The 25,547-nt window shown below is 36.8% G+C and overlaps 1 protein-coding gene across 1 annotated transcript in view; it reads right to left on the minus strand.

Moving 5' to 3' along the window:
- Nucleotides 1–25,547, minus strand: part of ARHGAP18 (Rho GTPase activating protein 18) — a gene marked incomplete at its 3' end in the record, with an annotated part of 147,903 nt that overhangs the window by 47,412 nt on the left and 74,944 nt on the right. Inside the window, exons 3-5 of the mRNA XM_080700033.1 lie at nucleotides 21,605–21,840; nucleotides 16,189–16,252; nucleotides 9,836–10,002 (exon numbers count right to left, since the gene is read on the minus strand). Of these exons, the coding sequence (XP_080556159.1) occupies nucleotides 9,836–10,002; nucleotides 16,189–16,252; nucleotides 21,605–21,840 (467 nt within the window). The remainder of the gene's footprint in view (nucleotides 1–9,835; nucleotides 10,003–16,188; nucleotides 16,253–21,604; nucleotides 21,841–25,547) is intronic.

Below are 25,547 nucleotides of genomic sequence, written 5' to 3' on the forward strand. Positions count from 1 at the left end.
GTGTGTGTGTGTGTGTGTGTGTGTATATATGTATATAATTTATTTATATATGTGTGTGTGTGTGTGTGTGTGTGTGTTTTACTGGGGATTAACCTCAGTGGCATTCTATCTCCAAGCTATACTCCCACCCCTACTTTTATTTTGAAACAGGGTCTCGGCCTTGCTTCTTGCTGAGGCTATTCTTGAACCTGTAATCCTTCTATCTCAGCCTCCCGAGTACTGGGATTACAGATGTATGCCACCATGCCTGGTTTAGAGTTAGTAATTTTTAAGAGCATAGTGGAGCTGTGAGGCCACATTGTTGGTGGATCACTGTCCCAGAGCAATTCCTTAAAATCTACACCCAATTCCTTTTAAGCAATCTCAACTCCAAGAGAAAGGGTTCAAGTCCATAAAAAGAGAAAAAGTATCTTTAACTTTGGATAGTCCTTTTTTTTTTCCTAGGAGAACATTAAGCAAAATACCAATGGACCTCAAGGGAGAGGGAGCATAAATGGGTTTCTAGCATTGATGCACAGAGCCTTCATGGTGTGGGGCACAGGGATTGAGAAGGCAGCGCTAGAACACAAGTAACAAATCCTGTCTCCATTGCCGACTAAGCTAAGTGGCTTTTGGCAAATAATATCAACTTCTGTACCTCGGCCTCTTCATCTATAAAATGGGACCAGATGCTACCTTATAAGGTTGCCCTGAGGATCAAACACTGTATAAGCACTCTAAGAGTTTAAATATTATCACTCTATTTTTTTTTTTTTTTGCAGAACTTTTAAAAATTTCTATTTTCTCCTAAATATCATGGCAAGGTAATAAAAATTAACAATAGCATCTGTATTTGACAAATGTTTTTCAAAAGTCCCAGTAATGTTATATAGCAAGATAGCACAATATAATTACAGTCTACAAAAATTACACCATTTAAAATAACCAGAGAAGAATGTGAAAGTTCCCAACACATGGAAATAACATTTGAGAAGATGGTAATACTACTGGTCTTTATCTAACAACATATTATATACATGTAATAAATTATAATCCTGTACCCCATAAGTAAGTACAAATATTAGTGTTAACTAAAAATAAGTTTGTTATGGCAAAGAAAAGAATTACTATGGCATATTGTAAGTAGGGAAATTGAGGCCCAGTAGAAAGAGTTAAACACGGCCACCTTGCCAGTGAAATAAGGATGCAAATTCAGTAACCATTGTATTCTATTCCACCCACGTGGCAGGCACAGAGCAGCAGGCAGGGGACATGTAGGTTGAGAGGTGTTGGTGTAGTGTTGGGAGTCCCTGAAGGAGGGGAGTTGCGTCTTAATCACTCTGTAACCCTATTGTACCACAAGCCTGGCACAATGCCAGCACTCCATCATGGTCTACTGATGAAGACACATGCCCTAGAGAGCAAAGCCCGTAATCACACCCAAGGAAGGCCACCTATTGAGGTTCTTGGTGTTCTACTGATTTTCTGTGGTTTTTGCTGAACTTTACTTTACAGAAATCACATAAAACTTGTCACATTTTTTTCATGTGTGACCCTATATTTCTGCTAATGGCTTTGTTGTCTGAAGGGGTTAAGCAACTACTTTTACAAACCATTTACACTCTTCCCCCAAAAAAGTACTAAACGTTTCAGAGAGTCAATTATTCGGGGGTCTAATAAGCCAAATCACATATTATATAATTATTTGAAGCATTATTCAAGGTAAATGTTTAGAGAAACCCACAATATTATTAGTTCAAACATTTGATTTACCAAGCAATGTATGTCATGAGCTTATTTATTTATTTAAACATTGTACTTAATGGAGTTAGTTCTTTCTCCCAATGTTTAATTCATGTCAGCTGCTTTAAATATTTATGAGGTTTCCTGTCTTTTTTGTTTTGTTTAGTTAATGGATGAAATGGTTCAGTTCCTTAGCTAAAAGAAGATAGTGGAATTTTAGCAAAAATTTTTAAGCTCTTTACCTTTTGGACAACATGGTTAAAGAAAACAATGAAATACAATTTTTCCAAAAACAGCCATTGGTTCCTTGCATGTCACAAACTAGCTAGGTAACTCTCTCGACTGTATCCCTGCAGGCCTTGTGATAGGAGGCGGCCTGAAAACATTTCATCAGTAATGATGAATGTGACATTTTTACTCCTCAAATCACTCTAGCTTCAACTTGGACAGCAAGAGAAAAGCTTCAAAACCTCAGTCACCAAATCAAGCCTTAGCATGCCATGTCATCTCCCCAATTTGAATCCTCATTTGAAAAGTGGGGATAATTAATATCCATCTCACAGAGGTCATTTGATGAATGAATGCTTGCAGAGCATAATTTCTGAGATGGAATGTTTGTACAATGTGTAGTAGCTACATCATCAAACTGAAGCACCTTATAGGTTATAAAACCTGATCTCCAAATTTAAGAGGAGAAATCTGAATCCACTGTGAGAGATCATGAAGAATTAACAAAGACTGCTCAATTGCTACAAGAAAAAGGAAGCAAATATGAAATGAGGTCAGGAGAGAACACTGTGTTACATAAAGCCTCTTGCTTATTTACAGAAGCAGGGGAGCATGAAGTACAAATGGAATGTTAAAGTTTTATCTGCTTAGGTGCCAGCTTCAGGGCTGGGGAGTATAGCTCAGAAGTAGAATACCCCTGGGTTCCATCTCCGGTATAAAAAAAAAAAAACTTAATAGGAAACTTAGATATTTAATAGGAAACTTAGATACTGAACTAGCCTCTAAAAAACAGAAGAAAAATAGAAATGTTATTTTAAAATTTGGACATAATATGGAAAAAAATCAAGAAGGGAAGTGAACACAAATTAGTTTGTCAAACAGAGTAAAATGGCAGAGGAAGTTTTGTTTTAAAACTTTTCATGTGAATATTATCTTTTATCCCATTGTTTAAGTTAACAATTCAATTCAAGAGTAAACAATATTTTGTTTAGATTCTCCTATCTTCAGCTTCAAAACCTTCCATATTTTGTGTGGAGGCTGTCACCTAGAAAGCTCTTCTTCTCCTAAGGACAGCCTGAGAGTGTGGATCATCATTTTACACCAAATTTTGCAAATGCCTTTACCTTTTCCAGAAAGTATTAAAATCAGATTCTTTAAAATATATGCGTGCGTGTATGCCTCTCTATCTTGTACTCCATTAAGATGTATGACTACATTGCACCAATAAAAAGAAAAAAATAATAAAATATATAAAAATCCTGAAAACCAGATGTCCATCATTAGGGAACTGTTGAATAAATTATGATACAGCCTCACAATGTACATTCACACACACACTCACACACACACACACACACACACACACACACACACACACATATATGCATATGAGAAATATTTCTATATGCTACTATGGTTCAAACTACTGAATATACTAAGTCAAATAAACAAAATCAAGGTTGTGAGAGTGTATATGGTGGGCTACCATTATCTAAGAATAGAATAAACTATAGTATTAAAAGCAGTTTGAGTTTAGTAAGAGAAACTAAATAAGTTGCTAAAGTTGGTCTTAAATCTACAATTCTCCTGTCTCAGCATCACACCTGTAATCTGGGGTTACAGACATATGCCACCCCTCCTGGTAAAAGCTAGACTTTTAATGTGCTCTGTTTTTATATTTGACTTAGGGACTATACAAAATTTTACACAATTATAAAACAAAATTATATTTTGAAAGAGCAATCTCTAAATATTAAAATTAAAATCAAGCAAATTAAATGCCTGCCATGTACATAGTTGATGGTTACGCCACACAGATAAGAACCTTCTTCAGCAACCTAAAGCATAATTTTACTAAATGAAATCCTTTTTCTAGGATGTGCCTTACATATACACACACATACACACACACAAGAAAAAATAGTTTAAATCATTTTCTGGTATTCACACGGATAATAGTATTATTCCCAGAATACTGTGCATTAATGTAGGGTAAAGGAAATGAGTGTTTTTGTGAATTCCTAAATCTATCACCTGGCATTTCCCAAGAACCACAGTTCTTGTCATGGAAGATACAGATGTACATCTGTTCTCTGAAAGGCCTCAAAAGTGATGACCAAGCCAGAGAAGTGAATACTCTCTGGTCATAGGCACAAAAATATATTTCTACTCAATGGAACAAAGGGTACCTACAGGAATAGAAAATTTCAAGTATAGAGCAGAAAATATACCAGAGGAAGCTTGGGGAAGTTTGTCTGGACTCACAGGAAATTTGTATGAACCCATGAATCAAGATGAGTTTTATAAAACAAATGCAAACATTTAACTGGTCACTGGGAAGAAAATTTCAATGGTAAAAGATGTTAATGAACCAGAGTTTTGAAAACTGGTAAATAAAGTAAGTGACCATTTTGAGAAGATTTTTCTTAAAATATCCAAATTAGTAAATGAAAAACAGAAGAGAATATTAGAAACAATTTTACAACGATTAACAAACTAACAGATCCAGGTATTGATCATCATTGGCTACTCATTTCATAAAAAAAAAAAAAAATCAGGTACTTTGAGTCTCCTGATAGAGAATACGTGGCCACATATCTGAAGAAGTCCTGACAAAAAATGTTGAGCCTTAACTGATACCTCTAAAGGCAACCAATTTATAAATAAACAGAAGTTGTTAAATTACATCATAGGAATGGAATTAGAAAGAAATTATCTACAACTTATTAGGTCTCTTTGAAAAATAAACTTCAAGGTAGGGAAAGACAGAAGGACAGATAGGGAGAAAGACGAAGATGAATCAAAGAAGGAAAAGAGTTATAGAGAGGGAAAATAAGAGGAAGGAAGAAGAACAAGGGAAAATGGGGAACAAATAGAAATACAAGAGGAAAGAGACAGGGAATAGATTACAGGGAAAGGGGAGAGAGAAATAGAGAAGGAGCCAATTGCAATATGTAGGCTCTATTTGAATCCTCATCTTAAAATAAACTGTACAAAAAAACTCATGAAATCTATGATGGAAATTAAAATTTGAACACCTACTGGGGATTTGAAATTAAGAATGGTAAGCATTTTTTCTAAGGTATAGTGATGGTAATAGGAACATGTGTTTTTTAAAAATCTTTGATTTTGCCTGGCGTGGTGGCACATGCTTGAGAGGCAGAGACAGAAGGATTGCACAAGTTCGAAGCCCCTCGCTGGCTTAAGAGACCCTGTTTCCAAATAAAAATATAAAATAGGTCTGGGAATGTAGCCAAGAGGTAGAAGGATTCCATCCCCAGTACCACCAAGAAAAAAAAATCTTTGATTTTAGAAGCATAAATATTGATAAGGAACAATCTAACCTCAAAGCCAGTAGAAGACAGAAAATTACTAAAATCAGAGCAGAAATCAATGAAGTAGAGAATAAAAAAATACAGAAAATTAACAAGACCCAAAGCTGGTTTCTTGAAAAAAATCAACAAGATAGATAAACCACTAGCCAACCTAACCAAAAAAAGAGGGAATCAACCCAAATTACTAAAAGATGAAAAAGGAGATATCACTACTGACAGTGTAGAAATCCAGAGGATTATCAGAAACTACTTTAAAAAACTATATTCCAAAAAAGTGGAAAATCTGGAGGAAATTGACATCTTTCTATATAAACATAACCTGCCTAAGTTGAGTCAAGAAGATATAAAAATTTAAACCAACCAATAGTTATCAAAGAGATTGAAACAGCAATAAAGAGCTTACCATCAAAGAAAAGCTTAGGACCAGATGGTTTCCCTAGTGAATTTTATAAAACCTTTACAGAAGAGCTAATCCGATACTCCTCAATCTATTTTGTGAAATAGAGGGGAAAAAAAGGACTCTCCCAAATGCATTCTATGAAGCCAATATCACATTAATACCCAAACCAAATAAAGACAGCTCAAAGAAGGAAAACTACAGGCCTATATCACTGATTAAGTTGGATACTTGGATGCAAAATTGTTAACCAAAATACTACCAACACACATTCAAAACCACATCAAGAAAATCATATACCATGATCAGGTAGGGTTCATCTCAGGGATGCAAAATTGGATCAACATATAAAAATCAATCCATCTAATTCATCATATAAACAGAACCAAAGACATGATCATTTCATAGATGCTGAAAAAACATTTAATGAAATCCAACATCCATTTATACTAGAAGCACTGCAGAGAATTGGAATATAAGGAACATACCTCAACACCATAAAGGCAATCTACAATAGGCCCACAGCCAACATCATATTAAATGGGGAAAAACTTCAAGAATTTTCCATAAAAACAGAAACAAGAAAAGGATGTCCATTATCACCACTTCTATTCAATATAGTACTTGAGACTCTAGCCAGAGCAGTAAGGCAAGAAAAGGAAATCAAAAGAGTACAAATAGAAAAAGAAAAACTAAAACTTTCAGATGACATGATACTAAGAAGACCCAACAAACTCAACCAAAAGGCTTATAAAACTTATTAACAAATTCAGCAAAGTGTCTGGATCCAAAATCAATCTTAAAAAACCAGAAGCTTCTCTGTACACCAACCATAAATCCACTGAAAAAGAAATCCAGAAAACACATCCACTCAGGGTTTTCCACAAAAGAGAAAATAAAATACTTAGGAATAAACTTAACCAAAGAGGTAAAAGACCTCTACAAAAAATTATAAAACATTGAAAAAAGAAATCAAAGAAGACCTTAGAAGATGGAAAGATCTTCCATGTTCATGGATAGGCAGAATAAGTATCATCAAAATGACCATACTTCCAAAAGTGATCTACAGATTCAACACAATATCCATTAAATTACCAAAATCATTTCTCACAGACATGGAAAAGTCAGTCCTTACATTCATTTAGAATAACAAAAACCCAGAATAGCCAAAGCAATTCTTAGCAACAAAAAATTTCAGGAGGAATCATAATAACTGATTTTAAACTATACTACAAATCCATAGAATAGCATGGGACTGGCAAAAAAAAAAAAATTCATAGACCAATGGAACAGAAGACTCAGAAACAAATCCACATACTTAAAGCCAATTGATTTCTGACAAAGGGGCCAAAAACATACACTAGAAAAAAAAATAGCCTGTTCAACAAATGGTGTTGGCAAAACATGTTAACCATATGCAAAAAAAATTGAAATAATCCCACTTTCTCACCCTGCACAAGAGTCAATTCAAGATGGATCAAATTATACCAGAGACTTTGAGGATCCTTGAAGAGGGCATAGGTCCAACATTGCAACACAAATGCACAGATAAAAACTTTCTCATTAAGATCCCAAAGGCACAACAAACTAAAAGGCGAATCAATACGTGGGATGGCATGAAATTGAAGAGCTTATATACAGCAAAGGAAACTATCAAGAACCTCAACTGAGAGCCAATAGAATGGGAGAAGATTTTTGCCAACTACTCCTTTGATAGAGGACTAATATCCAGAATATACAGAGAACTCAAGAAACTCAGCACTAAGAAAACAAATAACCCAATCAACAGTTGGGCAAGTGAATTAAATAGATACTTCATGAAGGAAGAAATTCAAATGGCCAATAAATGCATGAAAAATGCTCAACTCATTAAGAGAGAGATGCAAATAAAAACTACCCTGAGATTTCACCTAACTTCAACCAGAAAGACAATCATTCAAAACACAAACAACAACAAATGCTGACGAGGATGTGGAGAACTGGGAACTCTAATAAATTGCTGATGGGATTGCAAACCACTGTAACCATTTTGTCAACGGCATGGAGGATACTCAGAAGAATGGGAACAACTTACCATATGATCCATATTACCATATGATCCAGCAATACCATTTCTGGGTATCTACCCAAAAGTAAAGAAACCAAACAACCAAACTAATGCATGTATATGTATGTATGTGTGTGTATATATATAAATATATGTTCATAGCTGCACAATTCACCATTGCCAAACTATGGAACCCGCCAAGATGTCCATCAACAGATGAATGGACTACAAAACTGTGGGACATGTACACAAAGGAATTTTACTCAGACATAAAGAAAAACAAAATTACATCATTTGCAGGGAAATGGATGGAACTGGAAGACATTATGCGAAGTGAGATTAGTCAGTCATGAAAAAATAAGAAATCGGATACTTTCCCTAATATGTGAAAGCTAGGGAGAACTAAGTCATAGGAGGAACGCTAGATGAAGAAGGAGATTCTACAGATGAGCATAAGGCAACCTAAGGTGATAGGAGGGGGGAAATGGGAAATTCTCTAATGCACACGATGTACTTTACAAACATATCAATGTCAATCACTAAGCCAAACATGAGAAGGAGGGAGGGAGAGGATAAGGGGCAGGAATTAGGTAAGGGCTAATGGGGTGATATGTGCATGTATGTCTCCACCATCTTGTATCCCATTAAGATGTATGACTACAATGTACCAATAAAAAATTTTAAAAATATTGATAACAAAATATAATTCAGAGATGTGTTTTAAAGTAACACAGACTAGAGAACTAGATAGGGATATGGGTAGTTTAGGATTGTCTATGAGTTAATGAACATTAAGGCTAAGTTATGAATACTTGAAGCTCATTATAATCTTTTAAAAAAAATTTCACATGTGAAATTCTGAATAAATATGTGTAGTTTTTAAATATCTATGGCATTTAGCAGCAATGAGAATAAATACTCCATTCACAGAGCAGGGATTCTAAATACAACTTACTGCTGTAAGGGACCCAAGCTTCTTGAAGACATGTCTGCCTTCAAATCTGAAGGGAGAAAATGACAAGATTAGCCTGAGATACCTTATGCTTAGAAAAATCAAGAAGTCAAAGATCAAGGTAAATGGTAAAAATAACATAGGAATCAGCTTGAAGGGGTTCTCCCTGGCCAAATTTGTGCAAATTTGAACATCAAAGAAAATTAATTTTTTTCATTCACTGCATTAATAAAAGAGGCCTTTACTTTGTAGTGATACTCAAAAACAAACAAACAAACAAAAAAAAAAACAAAGGAAAGAGAGGGGAACCAGTCATTACAGAAGATTACATTAAGTGCAGAAAGACTAACAAAGTTAGAAAATCACTGCTTCTAACACACCAGCTTAGATATTGTTTCAGGCAAGATACAAACTGATGGTGAAGCCACTGGGCAATAGGCTGTTATGGTCCAACAGGATATGCACCCAGTCTCAACGTAGAAGCACAAAGTAGAACTGATTGCATATAATAAAGGTATCTTCATAATGAGAAGATCTGATGAATATTTCCTGTGTCAAGTTGGTGACCAAACTTCCATCACCAATAGTGACCATGTACCTCCTCTGTTTAAACATCACATGTGTAGCAAAATGGCCAAGAATGTTTAACTTGTATCCAGACATGAGGAAACAGTCCAACAGAATCAGAAAGCTGCTCTGAACTCTTCAAACATATTGAAGAACAAGAAAAGCAGGGGAGAAATCCCAATTCAAGGAAACCAGGAGGAACAGTCAATGCAACTTATGTCCCTTGTTCAGATTCTAAATGGGTCTAGAGAAAAGACAAGCCATAAAGAACAACCGTGGAAACAAGTGGGGAAATATTAACACGACTGTCTCTGAAGTGTTCATTTCTTATATATTATAACTTGGTTTTGGCGTGTATGTCTCTGATCATCTCAAAAAGCAAGTGTACATCAAATAAAACAGCATATATACAGACAGATGTAGAAAGAAAAAGGAAATACTGTATTGCTAATTGTTGCATAAATCTACAAGGACACAGGGTACTTGCAGTGTTATGTTTTTGACCTTTTGCAGGTCTGAAATTTTCAAATCAGAAGTCTGATGAAAAGACAGGTTCTATTAATGATGTCTGAACATTTGCTACGTACAGGTAATGAGGCATGGTTGCTGTGGCTCTTCTGAGTCTTATCCTTGAAGCTGTCTTTGTGATTGACTGCTTGCTCAGCAAATGACACTTCCAGGTTGATGTCTGTTTCAGAGGCAGGTGAGTCCTCTGGCACCAGTGGGATCAACTCCTTATCTCCAGATGCCTGGGCTGGGGAGAAAAGACTCAAATTCATATTCTTCTTCATTTGCTTTTATTTCTTCTTCTTTTACCTTTAATGCATCAGCTACACAAAAACCTTTGAGAACAGCACTATTTTCTGCAGGCAATTATTAACCATTATTTTCATAGAGAAAAATATACTCAGCCAAAGAGGGTGACATATGCCTATAATCCTCATACTTGGGAGGCTGAGAAAGAGACTAGCAGGTTTGAGGCCAGCCTAAGCAACTTAGCAAGATCCCATTTCAAAATAAAAACAAAAAGGGCTGAGGCTTTCAAAAATATGTATACTCAAAGAATCTCCCAAAAGGTACATTGGAAAAGAAGCCAGAAGATGGTAGCGACTACAAATCCCTGATTCAATTGTGGAATCTTTCTTTGAGATAATAGCTTTAAAACTGAGTCCAAATTTAAAATGCTATTTCAAGATATCAACTCTTGATGAAAAACCTGACAAAATTTTTTGTTGTTGTTGTTGTTGGGAGTGGGGATTGAACTCAGAGATATTCTACTTCTGAGCTCTACCCCCAGCCCAATTTTACTTTTTACTTTGAGACAGAGTCTCCATAAATTGCTGACAGTCTTGTTAAATTGCTGAGGCTGGCCTAGAACCTCTAATACTCTTAGTCTTAGTTTCCCAAATATTGGGATTACAGGCAAGCACCACCATGCCCAGCTATTCTCACAAAATTTAACAGGTTCAATTATTTTATTCTACATTGAGAAATTAAGAGCAAAACAGGTAGGAGAGATGAGATTAGTTATAATCTCTTTTAGAACTAGTGACACACCATTAATTTCCTCACGGTGGAAGATTCCTGAAATAAACTTGTTCCACACCCTGCATTTTCTTTCTGGAATGCTACATACTTATCATAGTAAAAAATTCCAAAACAAGGGTTAAGGCCAAAGACTCATCACTATGACGGTCAGGTCTAGAAGTTCCTGGTACAGGAACAAACAGGTTTTGCACCTGATTCTACTTAAAAAAAAAAAAAAAAAAAAAAACATAAATGTTCCTACAGCTATAAAACCTAGTCAAATACATTTCAGATATTTACATCAGCATTTCAAGGATATACAGTGTAGTACACTTAGCACATTTAACTTTCTTTTTGTTTGCTGTTTATCCTCCCATAAAAAAATTTACATTAAAAATCGTCTTGAACATACCAGCTTTAAACTTTGAAGAAAATATTTTTTTAATTTGACTATTTGGTAAATTTTGGGTTTTAATGCATTGTACATTAGAAAAACCGTGACATCAATGACTTGCAATACTGATATTTTCATATTGTAGACTTTTGATCATGGCAGGAAACTGAATTAAAAAATAAACTCATATATTTCATTTATGGGCTTACATACACATACTCAAAGTGACACTACAAAGAGATGGAAGGTAAAGTTAATTTAAAACTAATAAATGCATGTAATATATAAATGCCTATATTATGAAAAGTACTGTTTATGTCATGCTTGCAATCACGTGTACTTTTTACTGGGACTTAAACCCAAGGTCATTCAACCAATCTACCCTACCAGCCCTTTATGAATTTTTGCTTTGAAAAAGGGTCTTGCTAGGTTGCTGAGAATCTTACTACTTTGCTGAGGCTGGCTGCAAACCTGCAATTCTCCTGTCTCAGCCTCCTAAATACTGGATTACCAACTAGCATGTACCACCATGCCCAGCCAATCAGTTAACTTAAAAACATAAAAATAATCCTGTTTTTTGTTTTTGTTTTTGTTTTGTGGTACTGAGGATTGAACTCGGGGACATTCTACCTCGAGTTCTACCCCAGCCCTATTTTAATCTTTATTTTGAAACAGGGACTCACTGAGTTGCAGATGGCCTATTATGTTTTTGTTTTGTTTTGTTTTTGTGTGTGTGTGTGTTACTGCGGGTTGAGCCCAGGGGCATTCTACTTCTGAGGTACAAACTAGCTGTACTTTTCTATTTTTGAAACAGGGTCTCACTCAGCCTTTCAAGTATTGGGATTATAAGCATGTGCCGCCACACCTGGAAATAGGTTTGTTTTAATCAAAATAAAATTAAGAGGTAAATATAAATCTAGTCTTATTCACTCCCATTAACTAAGCAGGGAGGGCTTTGTGGCATATAACCTATGCAGTCACATGGGACTCCGGGCTCATAAGTGCACCCACCCATATTTTACTGAGCTGTTGCTGCCATCTTGAAATCTGGACAAAGGTCCTGCATTTTCAGTTTGCACTGTCCCAATTGGTACTGGAGGCCTCTCACAGTGATGAAAATAAGCATTGACCTATGTCAATTCCAAAACTATGAATAAACTTAAAGCTCCTTGAAATAATGTGTTTCAGGAGCCACCATCTAGGGTACATTTATGTTTGTCAATAGCCAATGACAGCATTTTTAAAATCTGAATATCTATAAATTTTTATATAATTAGTTTTTAAAAATAGTAACATAAATGTCAAAGCCCAATTCCATTTTCCCATTGGTTTGTACTATTTTATGTTTTACTGTGAACACATATATTGGTTTCCTAGGAAACTCTTCTAAGAGAAAAATAATTAGCCACTCTCTTAAATTAGAAGCTACTCTGCAGCAGCTGAATATTAGGGACAAAAATTTTAGAACTGCTCTCCTCAATACCTCCATGTCAGAGTTATAATAATCTTGCCCCTTCACCCCAAACAAATGGACTCTGTCGAATTCAAACTAGGTAATTATAATTAAATTAGAACCCATTTAAAGCCTATGAATTTCCTCCACAAATAAGCACAAATATAAAATACAGCATAAAGAAGACTCAGTTCAAATTGAGTTAAGACATATATTAGAGAAAATTACAAGGGCATGTAAGAGACACAGGAAATGGTTAATCAGCTAAGAAAAGTGATGAATCAATCATCTATTCTGAAAGACGAAACTTAGAATATTGGAGTAAACCCTTTAGCTCTAAAACCTCAAATGTAAATAATATAATTTTTATAATAGATTTCTCCTTGGTTTTAATGTGGCCAATAGCACTACGTCACAGATATTTGTAAATCTCCCCCAAATTTTTGAACTGTCCAAGAAACCAAAAATATCTTTTTTGTGTGTGTATGGGTACGGGGATGGAACCCAGGGGCATTCGACCTCCGAGCTACACCCCCTGCCCTATTTTTTATTCTTTATTTTGAAACAGGGTCTCACTAAGTTCTGGAGGGCCTCACTAAGTAGCTGAGGTTGTCCGTGAACCATCATCCTCTAGTCTCAGCCTCCCAAAATGCTGAGATTACAAGCATGCGCCACCACACCCAGCTTTATCTTTAGCTTTTACAAAGATGTTTTTCTTCTTCCATGGAAATACAAAGGAAAATTAGAAGTATATAACAGTATGACAATTTTAAAACTATTTGGGCATCACTAATATTTATAAACATTACACCTTTCATAGAATTGTATGGCTTTGATGTAAAATTTAGGTGAGCTAAGTGTGTTGGCACATGCCTACAACCCCAGTACTTGAAGGTTTGAGTTCCTTCTCAGCAACGTAGCATGAGCCTCAGAACCTAGCAAGATCCTGTTTCAAAAATAAAAAGGGCTGGTATATAGCTCAGAGATAGAATACTCCGGGGCTCAATTCCTTGTACCAAAATAATAATAATAATAATAATAATAATAATAATAATAATAATAAAAAATAATTTAGGTGAATACTTAGTGGTAGATTAATTTGAAATATGATATCCCTTGCGATATTCAAATTTTCTAACATTTTAACTTGGAATTAGTATTGAACATAATTAAAAACCCAAGTGTGGGAGAAACATTTAAGAGACTATGTCATTCAGGCCTTGGCATTTTAATCAGAAACAGACCCACTTGGTAATGCTGGGCAGCATTTCCAGGCATTCCATTCTGACCTCGCCACTGTTTATACAACACTGTTAGTTCCCTGGCTAGCCAGGAGCCTGCAAAGCCCAGGGCAGGTGCAGGAGTTCACTGCTCAGCAACTTGGATGGTGATACACACGGCCTCCTGTTATTCTGATCAGAGGCCCAGTGCCCACTGCTAAGGCTTCCAGCAAAAGCAGATGTAAATCAGGCAGCGTTCCTCTGCCTGCTGCAATCTAGGCCAGAAAGTGCTTGTATAATAAACTTGTCTTCCAGAACTTTTGTGGATATAGCCTACATTATAATCTCTGGCAAGGGAGGAAACCATGAGCAAGGAGCATGTTTTCCTCAGTGTCTAAGTTAGCAGCTGCTAGTCGCTCTTCCCCAAAGCCCACAGCATATTGAAGCTGGCACAAAAGGCTTGTGTGTCTCTTTTGAGGACCAAGCTCTCCTGAAGGCCAGGGCTGGCTATGCCAGCACACTTGCCACTACTGCGTTTGCTGGTACACAGATTTGAGGTAACACTCAGTAATTCACTCTGATGTCCCATGTGTAGCTACACGCCACCACAGAATATGAGGAAAAAGTAATTGCTTTCATAGATCTACATATATATGTGTATGTGTGTATATAGACATGCACACACTGGTACATGTGCATGTGTGTGTGTGTGTGTGTGTGTGTGTGTGTGTGTGTGTGTGTTTTGATTCAGGACAGAAATTTGGAGAAAATTATAGAAAAGAAAATAAAGGTGTAGATGCTAAAACTCTAAAATGTACTATTTAACACCAGGCGTGGTGGCACACGCTTGTAATCCCCATGCTTGGGAGGCAGAGACACGAGGACTGCGAAGAGACCCTGTTTCCAAATAAAAATATAAAAAATAGGTCTGGGAGTGTAGGCTAGAGGTAAAAGGGTTTCCAGGAACCCCAGTACCACACACACACACAAAAAAAAAATATATATATATACACAAACACATATATACATGCATATATATACATATACATATATATACATATATGTACATATATACACATATATACATATATATACACATATATACACATATATACACATATACACACATATATATATATATTTATTTATTTATTTAATCTAGGCATATACTTTTTTCTGGTGCTTGGGATTAAACCCAGGAGTTCTCTACCACTGTCTTAAATCCTGTATTTTTATTGTTATTGTTGTTTCTTTTTACCTCTTCCTTTTTTTTTCTTCCTAAGTTGCCCAGGCTGACATTGAACTTATGATCCTACCGCCTCAGCCTTTCGAGTAGCTGGAATTACGGGTTGGTGCCACCATATCTAACCTAATGCATGATTTTTATAGGAAAGTTGAGATCATTTTACAGTCCTCAAATTTAGCTTGATCCCCACACTTCCAAACCACATGCAACACTATTAATGGCATTAGTTCCCCAGATGCTATAAGAACATAAACACGATTCCCCTTTGTTATAGTTTGCTAAACAATTAAGGACCAAAATTTTAACTTAAATCTATGACCTTAATTTAGAATATCTCTCCTTTTTGTAAGCAAATGAAATAGCTATACATTACTCCTGGTTAATATAACCTTAATATTTACTTTCTTCCATGCCTTGAATTCTTAATTTATTTCTAAAAATAATTCTCAGAGAGGAAAATTATGAAAGGGTATTATAATCAACCAACAAAAACTTTTTTTTTTTTTTTTGCTAGTGGGGATTGGATCTCAAAGCTATACCACCAGCCCTTTTTATTTTTATTTTGAAACAAAGTCTAAGTTGCTGAGGCTGGTCTCAAACTTGTGATTCTCCTTTTTCAGCCACTCAAGCATCAGGATTATAGATGTGTACCACCACACCCACCAAAAAAATTTAATATTTTCAAGCTCCTCTAAAACTTTTGAAAATTATTCCATTTATCAACATAAAGCTTGTAATTTGAGAATAAGGTTTCAAATTCACTGGTTCTACTTTCTAGGCGCACAGGTTTCAGAAAATGATTTCCCATCTCTCATCTGTAAAATGGATTAAGAAAGTCATTGAGTGTATCCAGTAAGGCAAACATCTTTGCATTGTACAGCTAGCAAATGATAAGCATTCAGGGAAGTGTATGGATGTTGCATAAAAAAAAACCAATGGCCAACTAAACACTCAGCTTCATGTAATTATCTACCTGGGACCTTACATTCGTATTTTAATAAAAATTTACTTTCTATAATTGAAGGTGAATATTTTAAAAGGTTTAACTGTTAATTATACTAATTAAAGAGGGGAAAACCAAAAGAACAGGTCCAACATACCATCTTTTCCTTGGGATTTGTTTTCATTTGTTCTGACTGCCTGTAATTCAGTGCCATCTGGAGCCTAAACATAGAAAACAAGCCATTTAGTCATCTCCAACTCACAACCAGGGAAAAAGGTATTGTAAATAATTCCGTTACTAACCTTTAGTGTACAAGAAATGTACTCAGACTTATAACTTTCACCGTGGGGGGGGAAAGCACTATAGTTATTATCAACAATCTCTTACCCAACACACACGTGACTGTCCACAACTTTAAGATACAGTACTAAGCAGTACGGGGAATGTGAAAAGCGGCAAGTGTCCCTTCCACATTCCTTAATGTACATGATGTACATTGACAACCATGTCAAAGCCAATCAATCACTAAGCCAAACATGAGAAAGAGGGAAGGGGGAGGGAATGGAGTGGGAATTGGGGAAGGGCTAAATGAGTGATGTGTATATGTATGCCTCTACCATCTTGTATCCCATTAAGATGTATAACTAGAATGAACAATTTAAAAAATCACTAGCTGGAGGGAGAGGCAAACATGTTAAAAAGTTAATAACATCCATCAAGTGATGAGTGAATAAACAAAATGCAGTTTACCCACACAAAAGAATATTATTTGGCAATATGAAAAGAAATGAAATACTGATGTATGTTTTAACACAGATTAACCTTGAAAACATTGTGCTAAGCCAAAGGAACCAGACACAAAGGGTCACATATTTATGATTCCTTTTATAAGAATGTCCACAGTAAGCAAATCTCAGAAACAGAAAGTAGATTAGTGGTTGGCTAAGAGTATGGAAGGAGAATACAGAGAATGGCTAATGGGTATGGGTTTTCTTTTAGGGATGATGAAAATGTGCTACAAATGATTTTGGTGTTAGTGGGAAGTCTACGAATATTCTAAAAATCATTCAGTTGTGTGGTTGAATTGGGCAAACTGTGTGATATGTGTATTGTATCTCAATAATGCTTTATAAAGCAAAACTATAAGTTGACATTTTCGAACTAAAACAGAAATCCTTTTTTTAAGGAAGTTACAAATGTGAGATTAAATTCAAACTAAATTACCAGCTCAACAATAAGAACAAAAATGTTCAAAGGAAACTTGGTTAGTTATTTGTTTGTTTGTTAATGTGATCCTGGGGGTTGAACCCTGGGGAATTCTGCCTCTGAGTTACACCCCAGCCCTATTTTATTTTATTTTTAAATTTGGAAACAGGGTTTCATACATTGCTGAGAGCCTTGTTAAATTGATGAGGCCAGCTCTGAAACTGCCATCCTCTGTCTCAACCTCTGAAGTACTGGGATTATAGACATGTGCCACCATGCCCAGCCCCCACCCCCAAATAAAAACCTTAAAAAAAAGTAAAAGAAAACTTACTGGTGCATTGTAATTTTACATGATAGTGAGATTCATAGGAATACATCCATATTTGCACATAACAGATTTGGTCTCTTTCCTTCCCCATACTCGCCCTTGTCATGCCTTCCTACCTTCCCTGGTCCCCTTCCACTAATCTTCTGGTATTTCTCCTCCTCTCTTTCCTTTCCTTTTTTCTCTCTAGCTTCTATCTATGAGAGAAAATATTCTGCCCTTGACTTCCTAAGTTTTGCTGATCTTATTTAGCATGATGTTCTCTCATTCCACCTATTTTCCTGAAAATGGCATCATTTGGTTCTTCTTTATGACTGAGTAAAATTCTGTTGTGTGCGTTTACTGAATTTTCTTTATCCACTGATCTTTTCACAGACATCTAGGTTGGTTCCACAATTGGATATTGTGAACTGTGCTGCTATATAGATATACATGTATCACTATAGTCTTCTGACTCTTTTGGAAAAGTACTAAAGAGTGGTATAGCTGGGTCATATGATCTTTCCATCCCAGTCATTTAAGAAACCTCCATATTGATCTCTATAGCAACTACAATTTCACCAGCACTGTTAAAGTGTTCCAAAGAAACTCTTTTTGCAAGAGATTGGAGCAGTGGCACCTGCAGGGTGTAACCCTCCAAGGGTCAATGGACATAGAAAAGTAGGTGGTTCCACTCAACAGTCAGTATAGTCACACAGAATTTATTCTTACCCAGGTAAGGCTTTGAAAGTATCTCAGGTATGAGGAAGGGGAGTCTGGATCAACCATATAAAGGAGACTGTTTCTATGAATTAATCTTTTAAATAATCATTCTCTTGGGTTTCATCTCTATAGACAAAATATGGTCTTTGATGTCCCCTCACCAAAGGTTTCACCTCAAGCTGTGAGCCACAAAGGGCCCCTCTCCATCTGCAGCCTGAAAAAGACTGGGGACAGTCACTCGCACATCATAGAAGTGGTACCTGGGTGCATGGCATTGTATTATTTGACTACAGCAGAGAGCAGCAATATTCTCCTTCCCTCTGCTCACAAGCCAGCTGAGGTCTGTCTCTCCATGACACAGGGAATACAAGAGATTCTAGTCTTACATATGAACATATATTTTGGAGCATGTGGTTAGAATTGTTTTCCTTAACGATTGAAAATGGCAGTGCCGATTGTATTCAGTTCTATATTATATTTCCTGGTGTCAGCAAGGGCTTCATGAAAAAGCATTTCAAATGGAAGAGCTGAATGTGCACTTACTGGAGAGCAGGACCACAAGTGAAGATGGCTGGACCACGTGCACTTGAGGGGCAGGAGATGGATGTACAGCTCATTTCTAGTGGGTAATGTTGTTTCAGTTAAAGGCATGTGGTGTCCAGCGGGTATGCATTATTCTAATTTGCTTGTACTCTTTCTCTTTTGATGAGTTCATCAAATGATACCATCTAACAACTGCCGTGGACTCAAAACTATGTGGTGTAGGTATTACCAGGAATTTGCTGGAAAATGATGCTTCTAAAACCAAGTAGTAACATTCTTTTGGAAACCGGCAGAAATCCCAGAGAATATAGGAACTTGCTTAGGCTCAGCTCTCTTATCTCTCCCCATTTTTTATTTGCTCTTAGCTCCCTTAAGGAGTATTCTTTAATCAGAAATGAAATGCTGTATTTCCTTACCATTCATTTTTCTATATCTACAAACCTAGTTCAGTCCTTCATCACTTGTGGATGTCCCAAATAACCACTGACTGATACGTACTTAACTAACTCAAGTGCCTGGTGACCCCAGAATTCCCCCAAATGACCCACAATTGGTCATGCAAATAGAATAGCAATCTGCAGCTAAAAAGGATTTCTTGGAAGAATGAAATGTCTATAACACCAAAAATTATTCACATGAAATTTAAAAACACAAACAGCCGGGCGTGATAGCGCACGCTTGTAATCCCCATGCTTGGGAGGCGGAGACAGGAGGATCGCGCAGGTTCGAAGCCAGCCGGGCTGGCTTAAGAGACCCTGTTTCCACATAAAAAAATATTTTAAAAAATAGGTCTGGGAGTGTATCCCGGAGGTAGAAGGGCTTCCAGGAACCACAGTACCACTGAAAAATAAAAATAAAAAATAAATAAAAAATAAAAACACAAAGAAAGCCTTACCATAAAATTAAAAAAATAAAACTTAAAGATCTTCCATTCCATTTTTCTATCAAGAATTATAAATTACTACCTTTCATTTATAGTTTAAAAAGAATCTCATATTCAGATCATATTCAGAATTCTTGATATCAGAATCATGTACAGAAATGAAAATCTCGCAGGACAGAGAATGGTTAAAAGGATGGACGTTAGAGTCAGACTAATTTGGGTTTGGTATATACAGGACACTGAGCAAGTTACTTAGTCTGTGAGCTTCAGCCATAGAAGGAAATGATACCTCACTCATCAAACAGCTGCAGGGATTGAATGAGATAGAGTAGGTGATGCAATTAGTACTGTCAGCCTTCTGTAGTGGTAGCAGTGATTGCTTTTGTTACTGCTATCGTTATAATCATTATTCAAGAATCCCTTTTGTTCCTTTGCCAACTACTTCAACTGGGTCTTCTAGACCAGAGCTATTATGGTCAGAATTTAAATCCACTATGACTCTAAGGACACCATGTATTTCAACTGACTTTCTTTTTTGGTAAAAATACCTCCCCCCCCCCCCCCAGTACTAGAGATGGAACCCAGGAACATTCTACCTCTGAGTGACACCTTTTTTATTCTTTATTTTGAAAAAGGGTCTCAGTGAGTTACAAAGGGCCTCACTAAGTAGTACCTGAGGCTGTCCTCAAACCACCATCCTCCTATCTCAAACCCACAAATGCTGGGATTACAAGTATGCGTCACCACACCTGGCTAAGAATATCATCTTGATGAAAAAAAGAATGGTAACTTACATCAGAGACAAATAATAAATAATCTACCAGTTGGCTATTTTGTTAACACTTCTCTGGTCCTCAAAGGTCTGGTACATTTACTATATATATTGTATATTTTCATTTATATCTCTTTTTCTTTCTTCCTCTTTTTCTGGTCCTGGAGATTGAGCCCAGGGTGTTCCACTTTTGAGCTAAACCCCCAGTCCTACTTTAATTTTGTTTTAGAACAGATCTTGCGAAGTTACCACATGCTGATCTGTCATCCTCCGACTTAGCTTCCCAAATACTTGAATTATTGGTGTACACCACTGAACCCATCTTTTCTCTGAGGGCTATTTATCAGTCCCCAAAACTCTACCAGACTTCAGTATCTTCCATTACTAATTCAATCATCTTGACAAATATTTACTCAAATCTTCTATGTGACCGGGCCTGGTGGTGCACGCTTGTAATCCCAGCATTCGGGAGGCTGAGACTGGAGGATCACGGTTCGCGGACAGCCTCAGCTACTTAGTGAGGCCCTCTGCAACTCAGTGAGATCCTGTTTCAAAATAAAGTATAAAAAATAAGGCAGTGGGTGTATCTTGGATGTCGAATTCCTCTAGGTTCCAACCCAGACCCACACACAGAAAAAATCTTCTGTGTGTTAGGTATGATGCTAAGTTCTAGACACAAAGGGGACATTCTTTCCTATCTCAGGGAACCTACTTTGTAATTCGGTGATGTTAGTCCCTCATGCTTTACCTCTATCCATTCCTGAGAGAATATGAAAACTCATATTTTTGTAAGCATGAATAGCTGAAGAATCTTCAACCTCTTACTTTTCTACCGGTCACTGGCAGTCATGTTGTCTGGGGAGCCTTCCTCGTCACCCCTAGTGGTATTAGCAGTACAGCTCACGTTCCAAAGACACCATCTTTCCTGACACAGGATGTGAACACTGAATTTTATCTTAGTTTTTGTTCCATTGGTATAAATTCTAGAAGGCAGGGATTCAGACCCTCTTGTTCACTGCCAGCACGAAGCTTTGGTGCCTGGTATATAATAGGTGCTCATTAAATTTGTAAGATTTGAATTAAACTGGAGTAGTCCAAGGGAGTGTAGGCAATTAATTCTTAGCCTTCATAATAAAACTTACTTTTTCTTTTGACTCTCTCTGTTGAGCAAATATGTCTCTGACATCAGGAATGTGGTACTGTTTGTTTTTTTTCCTCAAGGTCTGTGAGACGGTCTCTACCCGCTTCTGAACGGCTGCTGCCTGGGTCCGGGTCAATGTGGATAAAAACACCATGCTTTCCTGAGGATCGTCGGCAGACTCTCCAAAGAGATTGGACAAACCAGCCTCCTTAAGCCACTCTTCTTCCAATTCTCCCTCTAAGACAGTAGGGAAAAGTAATAAATGGTTTTTCAATCACAAACTGTAAGAGCTTTTATATTTCTTTAAGCTGTTAAAAATTCTTACTGAAACTCTCCTATTGTAATCAAACTGCAGTGCAAAGAATCATTATCTGAAACTTGGACAACTGCCATCCACTCTGGCCGGAGTGATATCAAATTTTAGGTCGATTTCATATATACTCAATTAAAAACTTTTAAATGACTTCACATGTAATTAACCTCCATGACTTCCCTGCCGATTAACTAGAGAGGACGATACTGTTCCCCTTCCAGAGATGCACAGGCAGTGAAAAGATAACTTGCCTCCATCAAATTACAGAAGGAAGTCGGTGCTGGGGATATACATCCAAGCCTGGTTTTTTGGCTTCAGTTCAGCACTGTCTTGGAGACCCACACTAATTTATGGAAAAGCTTGTATTTTCCCTGAAGTTGACAGGGAGTGTTGCAAAATAGGAAAGAGCATCTGGACATGGGGAACCATTCAATTTCAAATTAATTTTTCTAATCCCACAAGTTGGCATATCAGATTATTTTAAATCTAAATACAGCATGCTGTTTTCAAACAAACAAAAAGAGCTTCTATGAGGAATTAAAGAAACCAAATCAATTCAAAACACTGAAAATAGGAAGTAAAGAGTGATGAAAATAAAACTGGCCTGCCACATCCGTGGGCTCTGTATCTTATGACTCAACCCACCTCAAATTGAAAATATTTAAAAAAATTGCATCTGTGCTAATATGTACACACTCTTTTCTCATTATTCTAAAAACAATAGAGTATAATAGCTATTTACAAAGCAATTTAATTGTATTCTGTATTAATCTAGAGATGATTTAAAGCATATAGCAGGATGTGCCTATGTAAATACTATACCATTTCATATAAGGGACTTGGAATCTGTGGACTTTGGCATCTGCAGGGGTCCTAGCACCTATCACCCATGGATACCAAGGGATGACTATACTGTCTAAGATCTAATGGAAATTATAGAAAAACAAAAGAATTTCTGGATACAATGACACTTGCCTATAATCCCAGCTACTTGGGTGGCTGAAGCAGGAGGATTGCAAATTTGAGGCCAGCCTGGGCATCTCAAGGAGAATCTATCTCAAACTAAAATAAAAAAGAGGGGACTAGGGATGTAGTTCAGTGGTAAAACATCCTTGGGTTCAACCTCCAGTACTAGGGTTAAAAAAAAAGGAAGAAAGAAAAGCAGAAGGATAACTAGAATAGATTCACTATAAGCACCATGATTACAGAGGGAAATGAAGGAGCAATGCCTTGGGTCATAGAATTCCTGAGTCTGTAGCCCATTTCTGAGCTTGATAGCCCTGTCATGCCGGACAAGTCACTTAGCCTCAAGCTAACCCCATTTTCTCATCTGTAAACTGACAACTATCCCAGATCCCTCAGAACCAAATGTGAAAACATTATAGGGAAGAGATTTGCAGAGTACTATTATAGCCTGTATCACATGACATAGCACATATACAGAACTGCCCTCCATCCTTCTACACTACATAAACTCCTTGAGGGAAGAAATCAAGTATTAATAACCCTGGCTTCAGAAACATATTCTACTGCAAGGCACTCTGTGTGCCAGGCAACAAAAACTGCTTAATGACATAAAAAGTCACCCATTATTACTAATGTTACTAATGCTGTTCAGGTAGAACTCAGTAGAGATGTATAAAACCAAATTGCCAGAAAAAGGCAGACACGGCCCTGACGAGGAGAACATGATTACTATAGACAGTCGATTATTTCATTGAAAAATGGAGGTAGGACTCAAACAATTTAAAGCCTAAGAGAAGGTGTGTGCATGTAGAACCATCCCCAGTTTTCTTGATGAGCACACCAAGAAAACAACCTAAGAATTAAATTTACCTGGAGAATTATCAAACAGCTACTGGCGTAGCCCTATGGATCTGGCCTACATGCTGCTTTCTCCAACATATTCCTTTCTTATTTGGCAAGCCACTGATATACTGCTTCCCTCTGGAAGTATTGAGACAGGAATATATAATAATATATTAGTTTTCACAAGTAGGCTTGACTTTACTGGTAAGGTATTTGGGAAATAATTAGAGAAAAAAGAATGAGAAACCAAAGGATAAACTGATCATTATTTTCTTTTATAAATGTAAGAAATGAGCCAGGTGTGAGAGTACGTGCCTGTCATCCCAGTACTTGGGAGGCTGAGGCTGGAGGATCACAGGTTTGAAGCTAGCCTCAGCATCTTCATGAGGCTATCAGTCAACAAGAAATAAATAGGACTGGGGGTGTAGCCCAGAGATAGAACGCCTCTGAGTTTTAAGCCCAGTACAATCAATCAATTAATAAAGCAATATATAAATAAATGTGAAACTAAGACAAATCCTTGGCCAGGCATGATAGTACATACCTCTAATCCCAGTCATTGGGAGATTGAGACAGAAGAATTACAGGTTCAAGAATAGCCTCAGTCAATAGCAAGACTCTCATCAACCTAGTAAGACCCTGTTCAAAACAATAAAAAGCGCTAAAGGGCTAGGGGTGTAGTTAAGAGTTAGAATATCTGAGTTCAATCCCAAGCACCATACACACACAAAAACAAATCCTCAAATTTAAAAAAAAATGATTATTGGTAGATTTTCCAAGCAATGCTATAGCAAAGATGACAACTCTGTTTATATAGATTTCTCTAACTCAGCCCTAAGCCATTTAGTTAACGAGCTACTCTGTTGAGAAGGAGGTCTCCATCTGTGGGTCAAAAGGCACTGACTGTGGGCTGAGACTAGCTCAGTGGTACAGCACTTGCCTAGCATGACTTAAGCCCTGGGTTTAATTCACAGCAAAACACACACACACACACACACACACACACACACACACACACACACACACACACACGGAAAAGGTACTGACCGGCTTACATATTTTTTAGCATTTATATATCAACTTATATAACAATGCAAATAACTTTATGTATAGCATAGCAAGCTAACATAACAGATGCAGATGGGATCCAGCTGGCCTGTGCTCCCCACTTTTCCACATCTGTCTTCCTTCCTGGTTCTCCCCCTGCACTTAAAGGTCCAGCATTATACAGGAAGACAACGGCCCCACAGAGACTGCTTAATAACCCCACAACTGTGAAAGGTCAAATCCCCACTGCAAATCTCAATCAGTCAACCAATCAATTACCCATTTGAGTCAACTTGAGATGGATCAAAGACCTGGAAGCTAGACCAGAGACTGGGAAGCTACTATAGGAGGGCATAGGACCAATACTCCAACATATAGGCACAGGTAGAAACTTCCTCAACAAGACCCTCAAAGCTCAGGAAATTAAAACAAGAATGAATTAATAAGTAGGATGGCATTAAACTAAAAAGTTTATGCACATCAAAGGAAACCATCAAGAGTCTAAAGAGAAAGTCTACAGAATGGGAAAAGGTCTTTGTAAGGTATCTCTCTGATAGAGTGCTAATACTTAGAATATATAAAGAACTTAAAAGACTTCACACTAAAAAAACAAAACAAAACAAAACAATAATCCAATCAAACAGGCAATTGAGTTAGGCACTTCACAAAAAAGATATAGATGGTCAAGAGATACATGAAAAATGTTCAACATCATTAGCAACCAAAGAGTTGCGAATCAAAACTACACTGAGATTCCTTCTAATCCAAATCAGAA

The sequence above is a fragment of the Muscardinus avellanarius genome (assembly GCF_963383645.1).
Source record: "Muscardinus avellanarius genome assembly, chromosome: 8".
Classification (NCBI taxonomy): Eukaryota; Metazoa; Chordata; class Mammalia; order Rodentia; family Gliridae; genus Muscardinus; species Muscardinus avellanarius.